Here is a 15,819-nt window from a genome sequence, read left to right on the forward strand (position 1 = left end):
ATCAGACTTTATATTTGAAGTAGACTTATTGGTTTTTTATTATGAATTTGATATTTTGAAAATGTATTAAACTTGTTATTTTGAAATAGACATGTTTTTTATATGATAGTGATACTTTGAAAGTGTGTTAGACTTATTATATTTTATTAAAAAAAATCAAAACCAAATTGAACCAAACTACATATAATTTTTGGATTAGATGTCTTAAAATCACATATTATTTATGTTTTCGAATCAGATCATTTTTTTGTTTAAAAATCAATCTAAAATGGTTGTGAATACTTTTGATTATACCAAAAAAATGATAGATTGACAAAGGGATTTTATGGAAAGGAGAGACTTGTAGCGAAAGTATTTTTCTTTTGATTAGAGGAAAGAAAAAAAAAAGAAAAAATTATTTTCATTTCCCTTCTTTGAGACGAAAGGGAAAAGCAGGATTAATCATTAAAATGTTATAAATTTTATTTTCCCCTTTTGGTGGGGATGTAAAATTAGTTCGGGAGGAATTTTGATCCTCAATTCCCCCTCCATGATATTGTACCCAAAAAAAATCAAAAAGAATTGTGACACCTCAAGTTAAGCATGTACTAATTAAATTATGAAGCAAAGAAATGGAACCATGTTTTGGACATTTGAAAGTCCACCAGAATTGGGATCATTTTCTAATACTAATTCCATAAAAATTTCATGGCAACTAAATTTGTTGAAAAACCAATTCTTAATCTTTAGCTTATGAAATACAATTTAGTTTGTGAAACTCTTTCTTTCATGAAACTCCATCTTCTCCATGCAACACTCATAAAAGGATTCCAATGCAATAATAATCTTGGGACTCAATTACAAACTTATATAAAGTTTAGAATCTACTTAAAAAATCATATACCTTAGAATCCTATTGATTAATGAATCTAAACATATTTTTATCTCGCTTTTTAAAGTGTTAAATATAATTATGTCAAATATAGAATAGTAGATTATAAATTACCCTTTATAACCAATTATACGTTGATTTAATGGTGTAACGCTCTATTGAATCCCTATGGATCATACTAGACAAAAAGTCAAAAGTTCGATTTCTGAAATTTGACACTTATAGGAGGCAGTTACGCACACACAAAAATTAGTTCTGGAAAAGTATTGGCTGGAGAAAAAAATTCCTATATAAAATTTAATGCAAAACCATATACTGAGCAATACTGAAATGGGGTTAGATTGTCATCATTCCCTCATGACAGTGTTTCCTAATCCATAAAGGCTTTGAACTTGTGATTTTCTTTGTTTATTGACAACATCTTTGGCAGCAATTCTCTACACAATCAGAACAAGTGTCCACATGACTTTTGCAGGAAAAGCACTTAAGGCAATAAGCACAATATGTGGGAAAGAGCTTCAGAACTTTGCAACAATTTTGGGCACTTGGAGTTGTAGTCTTCAAGCAGTTGTAGCCAGAACATTTGGATTTTGATGATGAACAACAGGCAAAACAACCTTTTGTAATTTTCTTCTGAATCATGCAACTGCTGGAGCAGGAAACCCATGGAAAGCTAAGAAGAAACAAAAAGTTAAGTAGTTATGATCATTAAATTATTAATTAGTAAACTGTAACTGTAGACATGCATGCACACAACATTATGATTATTAAATTATTGGAATAATTTATGTTACAAACTTGTTTCATGTTTGGAGTGAAGGAACACAAGCTTATGAATAGTGTTAAGCATATGAGTACAAATTCTAACAAACCAACAATGATGACTTAAAGGGTTGTTGTTTCTTTTATGATTTTTGTCTTGAAGGGCATGAATATGAGAAAGAAAAGAGATATATTGAAAATGAATGAGAAAGTTTTATTGAAAATAATTCTGCATTATTATATCAAAATGAAGTACACTAGATATTATAGTCAATGATGGTTATAACTTATTACAAAAAGGCTCACAATAGATTGTGACTTCTTCACTTAGTGAAGAGATGAAAAGAAAGGAAAGAAATCAAGAAGGAAAGTAAAGAGGAAGGAATTTCAATGAATAATTCATCTGAATTTTATTGATAAATTAATGATTTTAAAATACAAATCAAACCCCTTTATTTATAAGATATAAAGGGTAGTTAGAAAGAGTAACAACTAGCATAACAAACACTAGAGCACAATAAACACGTGCTAAATATCTAGGGAATTACGAATGTGACATTTGCTTGCATCACAAGTAACTTTGGGCCGCACCAGACTGAAATTGCCACTAATTCTGTTGGCTAAGATTTGACCCATGTTGGTTTGTTTCTGACCGAGATGGGCCTGATTCTGATCGAGCATCATTCTCCTGATGACCGAGACAACTGACTCACGTGTCTCAGTCAAAATATTCATGCACTGATTCATCAGGCGAGAAGGCTTAGGATAATCTGGCATGATCACAATTGGCACAGTCAAGCAGTGGACATGCCAGGTTATGTGTGAGGCCTGACTTGTCTTCGGAAAATTAGTATGTGTGTCTTGGTCAGATATTGGCGAATCAGAAACAACTCTTGACGCATTAGCAGCTAGGCTTGGCACATCAGGGACAACCTTTGGCGCATTAACAGCAATGCTTGGCGCATCAGCAAGAACTCTTGGCGCATCAGTATTTGGCTTTGTTCCAAGTCTGGGCGCACCATGCTCATCTTTGTGCATATCAGCATCAATACTAGCCATCTGAGTAGAATGGCTAGGCACAACTTTATCTTCCCTAGGCACAATGTTATCAATGTTAGTAGGTGAAATATTATGACAATTATTATTTAAATTTAATATCCCCCACAAGTTGGGCCACATATGTCTATGAGATCCAACATGGTATGAATGCTTTTGTAGTCAGTTGGTCCTAGTGCTTTTGTTAAAGCATCAACAAGTTGTAAATGATTTAGTACAGGAAGAAGTTTAATCAAACTTTGGCTGCACTTTTCTCTTATGGTGTGACAATCTAATTCAATGTGCTTTGTTCTTTCATGAAAAACAGGGTTAGAAGCAATGTAAATGGTAGATTGGTTATCACAATATAGTAAAGTAGGTAGAGAACCATATTGTAAATCTTCAAGCAAATAGTTAATCCAAGTTATTTCACATGCAGTTAAGGCTATTGCTCTATATTCAACCTCACAAGAACTTCTTGAAATAGTCTTTTATTTCTTTGATTTCCAATAAACCAATGAAAGGCATATATTTCATTCTTCTTGATCTTGAATACCCATTTATACCCAATTGTGTATAGGGTCCAGGTTTTATTCTGTTGAAAGGCATATATTTCATTCTTCATGGCTTTTTTCCAATGAGGAAATTTTATACCCTGAGAGTAAGTCTTAGGTTCAATATTGGTAGTGAGGGAAAGGATAGTAGTTCTATAAGTGTGAAAGAGTCTATCGTAGTTCAAGTGAGAAGATAGAGGGTATTTGATCTTAGTTTTAGGCATGCTGCTCTTATTGATTAAGGCACAATGGTAGTCTTGAAGATATGTTGGTGTTCTAGTTACTCTCTGACTTCTTCTAAGATTTTCATTTTCAAGAGATATCATAGGGCTCCTAAAGAGACTATCCTCATTTATCTCTTCATGACTATCAACATCTCTAGCCTGTGAAGGTATATGATCATTGTAGACCATAGGACTTGGTATTGTTGGCTGAAGTATTATAGGTTCAAAATCCTTGGAGTTTTGAGGAATATAGGGGAAAAACCTTTCATAAAAGATTACATTACTACTAATTTCTTTTCGTTTAGTGGACAAATTTAACACTACATATCCTTTTGTTCCCTCTTTGTATCCTAGAAAAAGGGATTTGTTGGCTCTAAGATCAAACTTAGTTCTAGAGTGGCTTTGTGTACTAACATAGCACAAACAACCAAATTTTTTTAGCATATGCATCTTTGGTTTATTTCCTGTCAGCAGACTATAAGGGATCTTTTTGTCCAGACAGAAGTAGGCAAGGAGTTGACAATATAGGTAGCATATTTAACAGTAAAAGACCAATACATTCTTGGCAATTTGCTTTGGATCAATAGAGCTCTAGCTACATTCATAAGGTGTTGGTGTTTCCTTTCAACAATCCCATTTTTTTAGGGGTATAAGTACAAGTAGTTTGATGTAATACTCCCTTACTAGAGAAAAAGGAACTCATAATAAACTCAGGACTATTGTCACTTCTAACAGCCTTAACCTTAATACTATACTGAGTTTCTATCATGATAATGAAATCCTGTAGATTTTTAGAGGTTTATGCCTTGGATCTCATGAGATAGACCCAAGTGTATCTAGTATGATCATCCACAATGGTCAAGAAATACCTATACCCTTGAATAGAGGGTGTGGAGTAAGGTCCTCATACACCTATATGTATCAAGTCAAATTTATGTAAAGAATGTGAATTGCTTAAAGGAAAAGACAACTTCTTTTTATTTGCTTGATGGCAAACATCACATATGTAATCCTTATTAAATTTGAAAAAAGGAAAATTGTTCTTTATCTCACTCATACAATTGTGTGATGCATGTCCTAATCTAAAGTGCCATAAGTTGGAATCAGAAATGGATGTTAATGAGTTAACATAATGAGATGTTCTATAACTCTTCAAAACATACAATCTATTGATTGACTTAGCTGAACCAATCATCTTCAAGGATTTCTTCTCCTGAATTTTACAACAATAAGCATCAAAAGACAGAATATAACCACATTTTAATGTCAATTTAGATATTGAGATCAAATTATATGAAAAGCTTGGTTGATATAACACATTGTGCATAATGAGATTTAGGAGAAGAGATACCGTTCCAGAGGTTCATACTATGACCTCACTTCCATTAGGTAGTTTTACTCTAATGGGTTCAATGTGAGTGTAGTTAGAAAAATTGGATAAGTCTGAACCGATGTGGTCTGTTGCACCACTATCCAGAATCCAACTAACAAAGTGAGAATTTGGTTTAGAATTACCTATTGTCTTGTTGTGGTTACCTGATGCAGCTGATAGGACATTGCTAGTGCTGTTAATTGGCTCACATTCATTTATTCTTGGTGTTCCTCCACCAGTTGAGTGTTGAAGCATGTTAACTAAACCCTGGTACTACTGCTTACTCAATCCATAAATTGTGTCATTCTCATCAGTCTGTTGACTTGAGGTATGATTCTGGTCCTCTGTCTTGGAAGTTCTTAATGACTTTACTTGATCACTTTTTCCAAAATTTTCTGGGAATCCATGCAATTTGTAGCATGTTTCCACTGTATGCCCATTCTTTTTACAGTGAGTGCAGTATTTTCCATAGTTTGTATTTTTATTCCATGTTCCTCTTCCTGTTCCAACTGTGTTGCCCCTTCCAAGATTATTTGAACTAAATGATCTATTTGAACCCCGTCCTCTACCAGTGAAACTTCCTTTTCTCCAATTGCTTGATAGTGCAAGAGCCTTAGGATTTAGATCTTGACCATAGAGTTGTCTTTCTTGTTGGATGATGAGTGAGAACACTTTGCTCATAGATGGCAGGGGGTCAATGATCATTATCTGTGATCTAATAATACCTCCATAAGAATCATTTAGATCTTTTAGAAAAAATATTACCCTATCCTCAATCCTGTGTTTCCTGACATCAAGGATTACCTCACCACAACAAGGTATTTCACACTTACATTTCGGCATTGGTCTAAAGTTGTCAAGTTCATCCCACAAAACCTTTAATTCTGTGAAATAATCACTTACAGTAAGATCATCCTATTTGAAGTTGGCCAAAGATCCTTGAAGCCCAGCAATTCTATACAAGTTCCCCTGAGAAAATCTTTCATTTAATTCATCCCATATTTCGCATGCCTTGTCCATCCAGATGATACTTTGTGCTATTGAAGGTGTCATTGATCTTGTTATCCAAGATATCACAATATTATTGGCTTTCTCCCATGCCTTGTAGAGTGGATATGATTTTGGAGGCATCTTGATTGTCCCATCTACGAATTCCAGCTTTTCCTTTGTTATCAGGCTCATCTGTATAGCTCTATTCCATTGGTGATAATTCTCACCATTTAGTGGAAGTGATACTAGTGCATTCGCTGGATTTTCTGTAGGATGCACATAATAGGGATTCATTGGTTCTTGAGGTGGATTTACTGAAGGCTACATAATGATTGGATTTGGTGTTGGGTTGGATGCCATAGTGAATGTAGTAGAGCTCTTAATGGAGCTCTGATACTATTACAAAAAGGCTCACAATAGATTGTGACTTCTTCACTTAGTGAAGAGATGAAAAGAAAGGAAAAAAAATCAAGAAGGAAAGCAAAGAAGAAGGAATTTCAATGAATAATGCATATGAATTTTATTGATGAATTAATGATTTTAAAATACAAATCAAACCCCTTTATTTATAAGATATAAAGGGTAGTTAGAAAGAGTAACAACTAGCATAACAAACACTAGAGCACAATAAACACGTGCTAAATATCTAAGGAATTAGGAACGTGGCATTTGCTTGCATCACAAGCAACTTTGGGTCGCACCAGACTGGAATTGCCACTAATTCCGTTGGCTAAGATTTGACCCATGTTGGTTTGTTTCTGACCGAGATGGCCTTGATTCTGACCGTGCATCATTCGCCTGATGACTGAGACAACTGACTCACGTGTCTCAGTCAAAATGTTCATGTACTTATTCATCAGGCTAGAAGGCTTAGGATAATCTGGCATGATCACAATTGGCACAGTCAAGCAGTGGACAGGCCTGGTTAAGTGCGAGACCTGACTTGGCTTTGGCAAATCAGTATGTGTGTCTTGGTCAGATATTGACACATCAGAAACAACTCTTGGCGCATCAACAACTAGGCTTGGCGCATCAGGGACAACCTTTGGCGCATTAACAACAATGCTTGGCGCACCAACAAGAACTCTTGGCGCATCAATATTTGGCTTTGTTCCAAGTCTGGGTGCATCATGCTCATCTTTGTGCATATCAGCATCAGTACTAGTCATCTGAGTAGTATGGCTAGGTACAACTTTATCTTTCCTAGGCACAATATTACCAGTGTTAGTAGGTGAAATATTATGACAATTATTATTTAAATTTGATAACTTATAACTAACTGTTAACTTGGAACAACTAATAGCTAATAAAATGTGGATTTACTAATCCTTTACACCCATGCACTCAAGGGTTAAGCTGAATAACCTTGAACAGTGAGCCAGTAGCTAGTATAGTAGGAAACTGGGAACTACTACTGCAGCACACACTAGTACTAGTGGAAAAGAGGGATTTTAAATTTGATTTATCAGTGACATATTTGTAAGTGTTTAAAAGGAAGTGAAATCGGGTTTTCATCCGATGTGAAGAGCCGTGTAACAAAATGAACCGCGTACCCGTACCGAGTATTTGCAAACAATAGTATTGCCTGCCACCATTCATCTCATGACCTCTACAGTTTTGGGAAAGATCAATGAGAGTATCTCCCTATGTTGGAATCGAAATTTGGTGCTCCATTGGTGGATTCTCTGTGATACTAGGACTGCTGAGATTGTGCTAAATGAGCTTGCCAAGATTGCATAGAAAATGCATTAGTGCTAGTAGTCTTGTGTTTTTCTACTTGTTCCTCGAGTGTCATTAACAAAGCTTCATATAACTAGAGAGACTTATTCCTCATCTATCTGAAATGACTTGAATGTGTTCAACAATGTCAATTGGTGATCCTATTGCTGCTAATGTGTCTAAAATTCTCTTCACTGAAAGCAGATAATCGTTCATTCTAGCAATGTACTTCATTCCTTTCTACTGAGCCTTCAATTGCCTATTTTTGCTCTAGATTGAAAACAGGGATATACCTATAATCGATCGCAGCCAAACACACGTATGTGAAGATTCGATGACATCGATACGAGGATCCAGGTGAACACATTTTGATCTTGCTACTCTTAGTTTTCATATTCCTCATCCGTGAAGAATTCATCTTCATCATTCGGAAATTTAAAGGTGCATTGGTCTCGATGGTACCCATAGCTTGCATTTCCGAAGAAAATTGTCATTATTCAGATTGATTGAAACTGGAACCATCGATTGAGATCAGAGAAGGTAAAGAATAAGTGGAGGAAGCCTTGGAAGGATCTCGTGCTCTAATACCATAAGCCATAAGGTATCAGAGACAGCAGGATGAGAAAGAAAATATAGATAAAAAATGAGAGAGAAGAGATTTTACTGAAAATGATTCTGCACTATTATCATGGAATGTTGGGACTGGATAGTGGGAGATAAAATGTCAACAAGAGAATAGACTTCATGCAGTAGATATGAGAATGGTGTATTGGATGAGTAGACCCATTAGACAAGATATGATTAGAAATAAATGCACTAGGGAGAAAGTTGGAGTAACTCTTATTATAGAAATATGGTAGAATCACGCCTTAAGTGGTTTGGACATGTGTGAAGGACATGGGTAGAAGCCCATGTAAAAAGAGTAGATAAAATGAAGCCTAGTTTAATTCCTAGAGTAAGAGGGAGACGAGAAAAACCATAGGCAAAATGATTAAGAAAGACTTAGAGATCAATGTTCTGTTAATGAACATTATTTATGGTATAACATATAGGTCTCGTTTGATTCGTGTAGTCAAGTCCATCTCGGATAAAGGATTGGTTCTTGTTGTATTATTATCATGCAATGGAATGAGCTTAAGCCAATGGCAGTTATAAGTAACTGCTGACTTGCCACATCTATCAGCTAACAGAATGTGAGTTTACAAATCCCTTTACATGTTTGTTTCTAAATTACCAAAGATGCATCTTTTCCATATTGAACTCCAAGAAGTATTCTTTGAAATAAAGTTCAAGTTTCCTCATGTTTCTGTTTCCTTCTCTTAATGACAGATACTTCTGCTATTTATATCCATGAATAACTTTCTTGAATTATACATGACGAATTTAGACATAGAAGCAATTGAGAGAAATATATGAAAATGGTCAATAAAAAAGCTGAATACCTGATCCGCTTCCTGAAGTGATGGGATTGAGAGATTGTCTGCTTTCTGTATCAGATTCAGTGGTTATTTGCAAAAATAAATTAGCAATCTAAAGATTAATAGAAAAGCTGGAGATTCATACCTGGGTGTGAAGGGATCTGAAATAGAGCCTACAAAGTCGTCAACCCTGCAATATACAAAGCTTACGGAATACTTAAATCGTGATAAAGACTGGTCCAATATACAAAGCTTTCACTTATTCTAAGGTTTGGATTGACGTATGCAGCCTTACCCCGTAAACGGAGAGACAGTTTTCAGAATTTGAACCTATGATAGTCACTAAGCCGAAACCTTACTATTGTATCGGGGCTCATCCTCTGGATATATGAATCATGAAAGTGTTTTAAATTACAGTCGTGGTTGCGATCATTGCGGCTATTGTGGTGTGAATTATTTTATGAGTAGAAAATTATTTTTGATAATGATGCGGTCCGATGCGATTGCATTGCAGCATAATGCAACCCAAATGCGGTCCAATACGGTTATGTTACAGTTCATTGCATACGCATCAGTGTGATTCAGTATCACACTACAATTGCAGTGTGATTGCCATTGCGGCGGTCAACAATAATATTGCAGTCGCATCACCTATATTGCTAACACAGCACCAGAAGAGCGACTTACTCTTTGCAGCATCTTGAAGCAGGTAGAAGGCCTTCAAGGGATTTTAACTCCTCCTACAAGAAATATACATGGAAAAACATGGGAATTTTGCTCCATTAATTCAATGATTAGTAGCTTCCCAAGAAGAAATTATTTATAAACACAAGAGGGGCTAAAAATATACACTCTGCAATTTTCCCTCTATGAACAGAACAAACTATTCAATTAAGTTCCATTAAAAGTAAACTAACCAAAGCACCATTTTTTATTATGTTCTGAAAACCATCTCAGAACTACAACTATGGATCCTACAACTCTACAGTAAAATCAGACATTATTTCTTCATGGAAAATAGACAGTCAAACAAAGCTTCATGCAATTAGCATCAACAAATAAAATATGATTATAACCCTTAACTTCAAAGGAATATATTGTTTTTCAAGAGTTGGCAACTCCATTCACACTCTAATATTGTTTTATAAAAAAGCTATCACTGAATGGTGAAACTCATTGTGGCCTACACATTCATATCCTGATATTTAGGGACATGGCCTAATTCTCTTATTAACTGCGCATACTACATACCAAATTCATCCTATCATGTACCATTTATTGGGTTCATCTTAAATAAAATCTAATAAAAATAATTAAAAAATAACAAACCGAAATATGCTATTCAGAAAAATATCAAAAATCAGAAATGTGCTATTCAGAAAAATATCAAAAATCAGAAATGTGCTATTCAGAAAAATATCAAAAATCAGAAATGTGCTATTCAGAAAAATATCAAAAATCAGAAATGTGCTATTCAGAAAAATATCAAAAATCAGAAATGTGCTACAATTACCAGTACAATCGTTAACCTATTGTTCCCAACCACTTGTTTACCTTAAATTTCTTATGGGTAATTAATTATCTTGAGTATGACGTATTGATTTGAAAGAGACCTTGATCCACCATTCTAGTTAAACTGAATAAACAGAAAAACTGCTTATTTAGGATAAAACACATTGTTTGTTACACCCGGCCTTCACATGTGAGGGCACACAAATTTATTCTACATGTCAGCTTAAATACTTTATTGCTCCAAAAGGGAGCCTGCAACTCAAATTCAAAAACAGTTTTTTAATAACAAAATATTTTACATCACCACAATTATAATACATATTGGCCACAACGACCATAATTATTTTAATGATATTATTATAATTGCAATTTAAAACACTAAACAAAGTTTACGTTGTATGCATTAAGAAAAATATGTATTGCTCATGCTTCCTCAACCTAAATAAAAGTATGAGCCATTCATCTACATTACAAATATTCATTTTTATTAGTAAGTCTCAATATTTAAAATTGTATTCCGCAACCACGTTGTTGCCTCAATATTGCGATTTTGAGACCATAAACATAACATAAGTTACATAACTACAATGGCGAGTGCATACACAGCCAAAAAGAAAGAAAGACATTTTGTACATGAAATGTTAGTGTCGAAATTCAAACACAGGAAAAGATGGTACATATATGAAGCAATAGAAGAAGTAGAGATATATACCTGAAGGAAAAGAATTTCTGTCTCCAAAATCTGAAGCTTAAGAAGCTGTTTCCGCTTCCCATGAAAATTCAAAAGCCCTGGTGGTGGTGACTTTGGACTCATCTTCGAAGTTGTTGTTGTTAAGGACGTTGAAGAAAATTTGTAACCATCATCCATTATTCTAACGCAATCAACACATGCAGATGCTAACACTGCCACAGAAACACTTTTGGCTCTCAAAAAAAAATTGACAAGTTGTAAAACTTTAAAACAATTGCTTTACATCTTCTTCCCAAAGTTTGAATATGTACCCTGAGTTTCTTATTAGTCAGCATAGTAAAATTAAAGAGCACATATTTTGTCACAAAGTTTGTATCACTCTAGATATTATCATGTATTTTTTTATTGGTCAAAAAATATAAAGTTAATATATATTTAACTCATATTTTATTTTTCTGATCAATGAGAAATATATGAGAAATATATGGGATATAGAGTACAAACTTTAGAACAAAATATGTTTCTCAAAATTATGTATCAACTCTTATTTTGTGCTAATAAAAATATATTAATTAAAAAATTAAATATTTTTTATTTTACTTTTATTCTTTTGTCATCCATGTGAAATGTGATTCGTAATGGTCGGAGACATCAAATTCTTATTTAGTTTATATCCAGTGGCGGGTCTTGATATAAACTTTAGGATGAACGATAATATTTAATTACAATTTGTAACTCAAATTGAGTTAGTTAATGGTAAAATTTTCAATTATTTCCTTTCTAATATTAATCACTATGTTGTGTATAATAAATTCATTTTTTATCTTCCTACCTAATTTTGTTTGGTTGTTTATATTCTTGAAAATGATATTTAATTATTTATGTTAGCTCAATTATAATAGTTAAGATAAAATAAATAATTTGATAAAACAAGATATGACTAATAATATATGGTAGAGAGTTTTTGAAACTTGAATGACTAACAATATCAAGACTAAAATATTGAAATTGACATCTCAAACTAATATTTTCTTGCTAATTAAAATCAATAACATATAATTGTTGGACAAAAATACATATATTATCAATATTAAATGAATTCTTAGAATATATAATACCAATAGATATATAATTGATCAACAAAGCATTAGTCTAGTGGTGTAAGGCCCTAGGAGGAACAATCATAAACTTCAAAAGAGATTAGTTACTTACCCAGAAGGTAAGAGATACCATTGATAGTAACAAAAAAATTCATACACAATCTCTTTCGTTATGTGTAAAATGATTTCGAATTCAAATGAAATCATACTATTATAAACAACATTATCATTTACGTATGTAAAAGAATTAGATCAGTTATGTATAATTTTTAGAAGGACACACAAATTGAACTATATTTATTTATCAACTACAAATTAAAGAAATATGTGAGCTCGAATGAGTATCTTCATAAAAATATTGTTTGGGCTTAGGTAAATGGAGTGTATGTGTTTTTCCAAAAAAAGGTAAATGGAGTGTATGTGTTTTCCAAAAAATGTATTACTCTATGTGTTACTTGTCATGATTGACTAAAAAATATTTTATAATTTAAAAGTTTAATAATTAATTAATTTTCAAGTAGCATATGGATTGACACATTTTGTGGAACAAAAAATATATTCTGGTATGTAAAAATTCAGGGGACAGGAGCCCCACATGCCCCTATAATGATCCGCCACTGTTTATGTCCATAAGTTATTTAATAATCATATCAAATAAATTTATCTTCATCTTTAATCATCTTAATCTTGATTATTTTCATTTCTCATATTTGGATTTGTTAGAGGAGAGTCCCTTCCTTATACTACTACAATAAACATTAGATTCTTAATTTTTTCATAACTTATTTTCAAATCAGCTTAAAGATAATATATAAAAAAATATTAAGATTAACTCTTATTTTAATAATAGTGGATACATGTGAAGAAAGGTTATTTGCATGTACCAAAAAAAAGAAAGGTTATTTGTGAGAGTCGGAGTAATGACTTTTTTTTTTTAAGGGAGTAATAACTAACTTAGCACAAGAGAAAGCTCTCGTATTTTTCTCTATTTTTTAATTAAGGCAAAGGGTTAGGAGAGCAAGGTGATAAGAGGAAAGGAATGAGGAGAGAATGGATGAGAAAGGAATATAATATTTTTTTTGTTTGAGAGTATAAAATTCAGATGGGGATAGTAAATTAATAATAATGTTAGAATATTTTTTATTTTTTTTTTAAAAATGTAATTAACAATAAAAATTGATAATAATATATAATTATATAATTTTACCAAAAATATTTATGTATTTTTATATTTTGTCTCTAAAAATTGAAATTGAGTAACTTTAAAAATAGACATATAGAAAATTTGAATAACTCTTTAAAACCTTTTTTCTCCTTCATCTAATTTTCGGACAAAAAGATACTTTCTAAAGTTATACATTCTCTTCTTTTCATCTCCAAAATTATACTTTCAAACAAAACCTAAAATTCAGACCAAATGGAACCAAAACCACCAAACAAAGCTTAAGAATAAATTTGTCAATTAGTTTTTGAAAAATAATGATGGCAGGAAAAAAGTTTTGGTAGCATAAAATAGATTGAAAAAATAGTTTTAAGTTTTTATTTTCTTTCTACTCCAACAATTAACTCACTAAGGTACCATGAAAAGAAGATATTGAAGGGTTGGTATCAAGTATTAATATCAATATAAATAACATTACTCGTTCAGATAAATACATGTAATAATAATGTTTGGACAATGTTAACCACGCTTTCAAATATATATTTATTTTAAGCTTTCAAATATATATTTATTTTAAGCGATGAGTGATTGAATAATTTGCACGCTGTGATAGATTAATCTTATTATTGATTCCTTTTTAGAAATCTTACTATTCATGGGTCTCCTTATTTTTTATTTTTTTATGCATCCTGTTATCTTCCATTGTTAAGAGTTTAATCTAAAAAAAATAGTATAGTAGTATTGAAAAACTAAATATATGCTTTATTTCATTGAATATATAATTTCACTGTTATGTTTTTTAATTTTGCCCACAAAAACTGAGAATAACAAAAACTATAATTTCTTACTCTGAACTAATTTACTGAGGTAGAGAGAAATAAAGCAAAGTACTAGAAATGCAAATAACAGGCCACACGTGACTGACAGGTAGGAAAGTTCAAAATAGAACAGAAGGGTTTTTACAGATATGGTTTTACCAAAATAGCCTTATTAAACTGAGAATAATGGCAAGAATATTGAATTATTAAAGGGTGAAATTGTCATTTCGTGGACAGAGATGCTCTACAACATCGAGGTGGCATAAAGATATAATGTGACATGACAAGACCTTTGAAGCCATGTAACATTGTTTGCCTTGAAGAAGGAGAAAAAGTTTATTCTTGTATCATTTATTTACTATGTCATTCTATGCTATTCATAAAGTAATTATATCCTCATTCCATATTTGTAAACTATGCTGAGTGAAAGAATCTATGCATATATTTTTAATAATTACATTCTACATTTATTACTTTCTTTATATTCTAATAAACTTTTCACTATTTTTACATATGAGTGGAAAGGTCTTTTAAGAATATTTACATATGTTTTTGGTAAATTTGATAATGATAACTAGTTTGACATACATTTTCTTAATCTATATGAATTAGGAAAAAATAATTTGTATCCAGGGATGAAGAGAGACAATTTATAAGTATTAAATGTAAATATATGATAATTTAATAATTGTTTTACTGATAGGGTAATAGTTTTGGGTAGAGGCACTTTAAGATACACAATGGTCGAGTGTAATATAAATAGTAGGGTTCATTTGGTAGCTCCTATAGAATAAAGATTGTAAAGTGAATGAGATGAAATATTATATGATATAAGTATGATAAACTTTAATTTTATCCAATATTTGGTACATGGTGATATTGATGTGGATATGATAATGACAATAGTGTATGGTGTTCATTTTGATGATAAATATGAAAAATATTCCACTATCTCTCATACTTATTTTTCACTCAACTCTCCTCATAAGATAGAAAATGCACTAAATGAATAAGATATAATAAAATAACACAATTGCCATGCTAACTCACCAAACTGTGGATTACAACAATATTTTGCCATGTCTCTCTTTTCTTATCTATATGAACTCTAAGATAGTCTGATTTGAGTTAATTTAAGTTGAACGATTTTAATGTATCAAATCATAATCAAACCAATCAAAAAAACAAAGGTTTGATTTGAGTGGGTAGTTAATTAAATTACATGACTTATCTTCTTCGAAGTGTTACTTAGAAATAGTTTTATTTGGTTTACCAGACAAAATAAGAAGTGAGAAAGAGAAAGATGAGAATAAGAGAAAATAAATAGAAATAAATATTTTATTCTCTTTCTCTTCTGTTTGGTTGGATAGAAAATAAGAAGAGAATGATATGTTGTGGTTCAAACTACAAAAAGGTCTCTTAAATAAAGAAAAGAGACAGAAAAATGTTGTTTTTATTATTAATTAAAAATAAATGATATAATTTTAAATTATAAATTTTATTATAATTTTAAATAACATTTTCATTTGATATGATTTTGGATATAGTTTGGGACAATAGATCATTGTCCTAGTAAAGTTTCTCTTTCTCT

At 32.0% G+C, this 15,819-nt stretch overlaps 1 protein-coding gene across 1 annotated transcript; it reads right to left on the bottom strand.

Moving 5' to 3' along the window:
- LOC109334068 (guanine nucleotide-binding protein subunit gamma 3-like) lies at positions 1,264–11,412 on the bottom strand. The gene is made up of 5 exons (XM_019569646.1): positions 11,170–11,412; positions 9,633–9,685; positions 9,091–9,135; positions 8,970–9,014; positions 1,264–1,544 (listed from the first exon to the last, which is right to left on the bottom strand). The coding sequence occupies exons 1-5, from the start codon at positions 11,323–11,325 to the stop codon at positions 1,280–1,282; spliced, it is 564 nt and encodes a 187-aa protein (XP_019425191.1). The 5' UTR covers positions 11,326–11,412; the 3' UTR covers positions 1,264–1,279.

Source organism: Lupinus angustifolius, chromosome LG02 (genome assembly GCF_001865875.1).
Source record: "Lupinus angustifolius cultivar Tanjil chromosome LG02, LupAngTanjil_v1.0, whole genome shotgun sequence".
NCBI classification, from domain to species: Eukaryota; Viridiplantae; Streptophyta; class Magnoliopsida; order Fabales; family Fabaceae; genus Lupinus; species Lupinus angustifolius.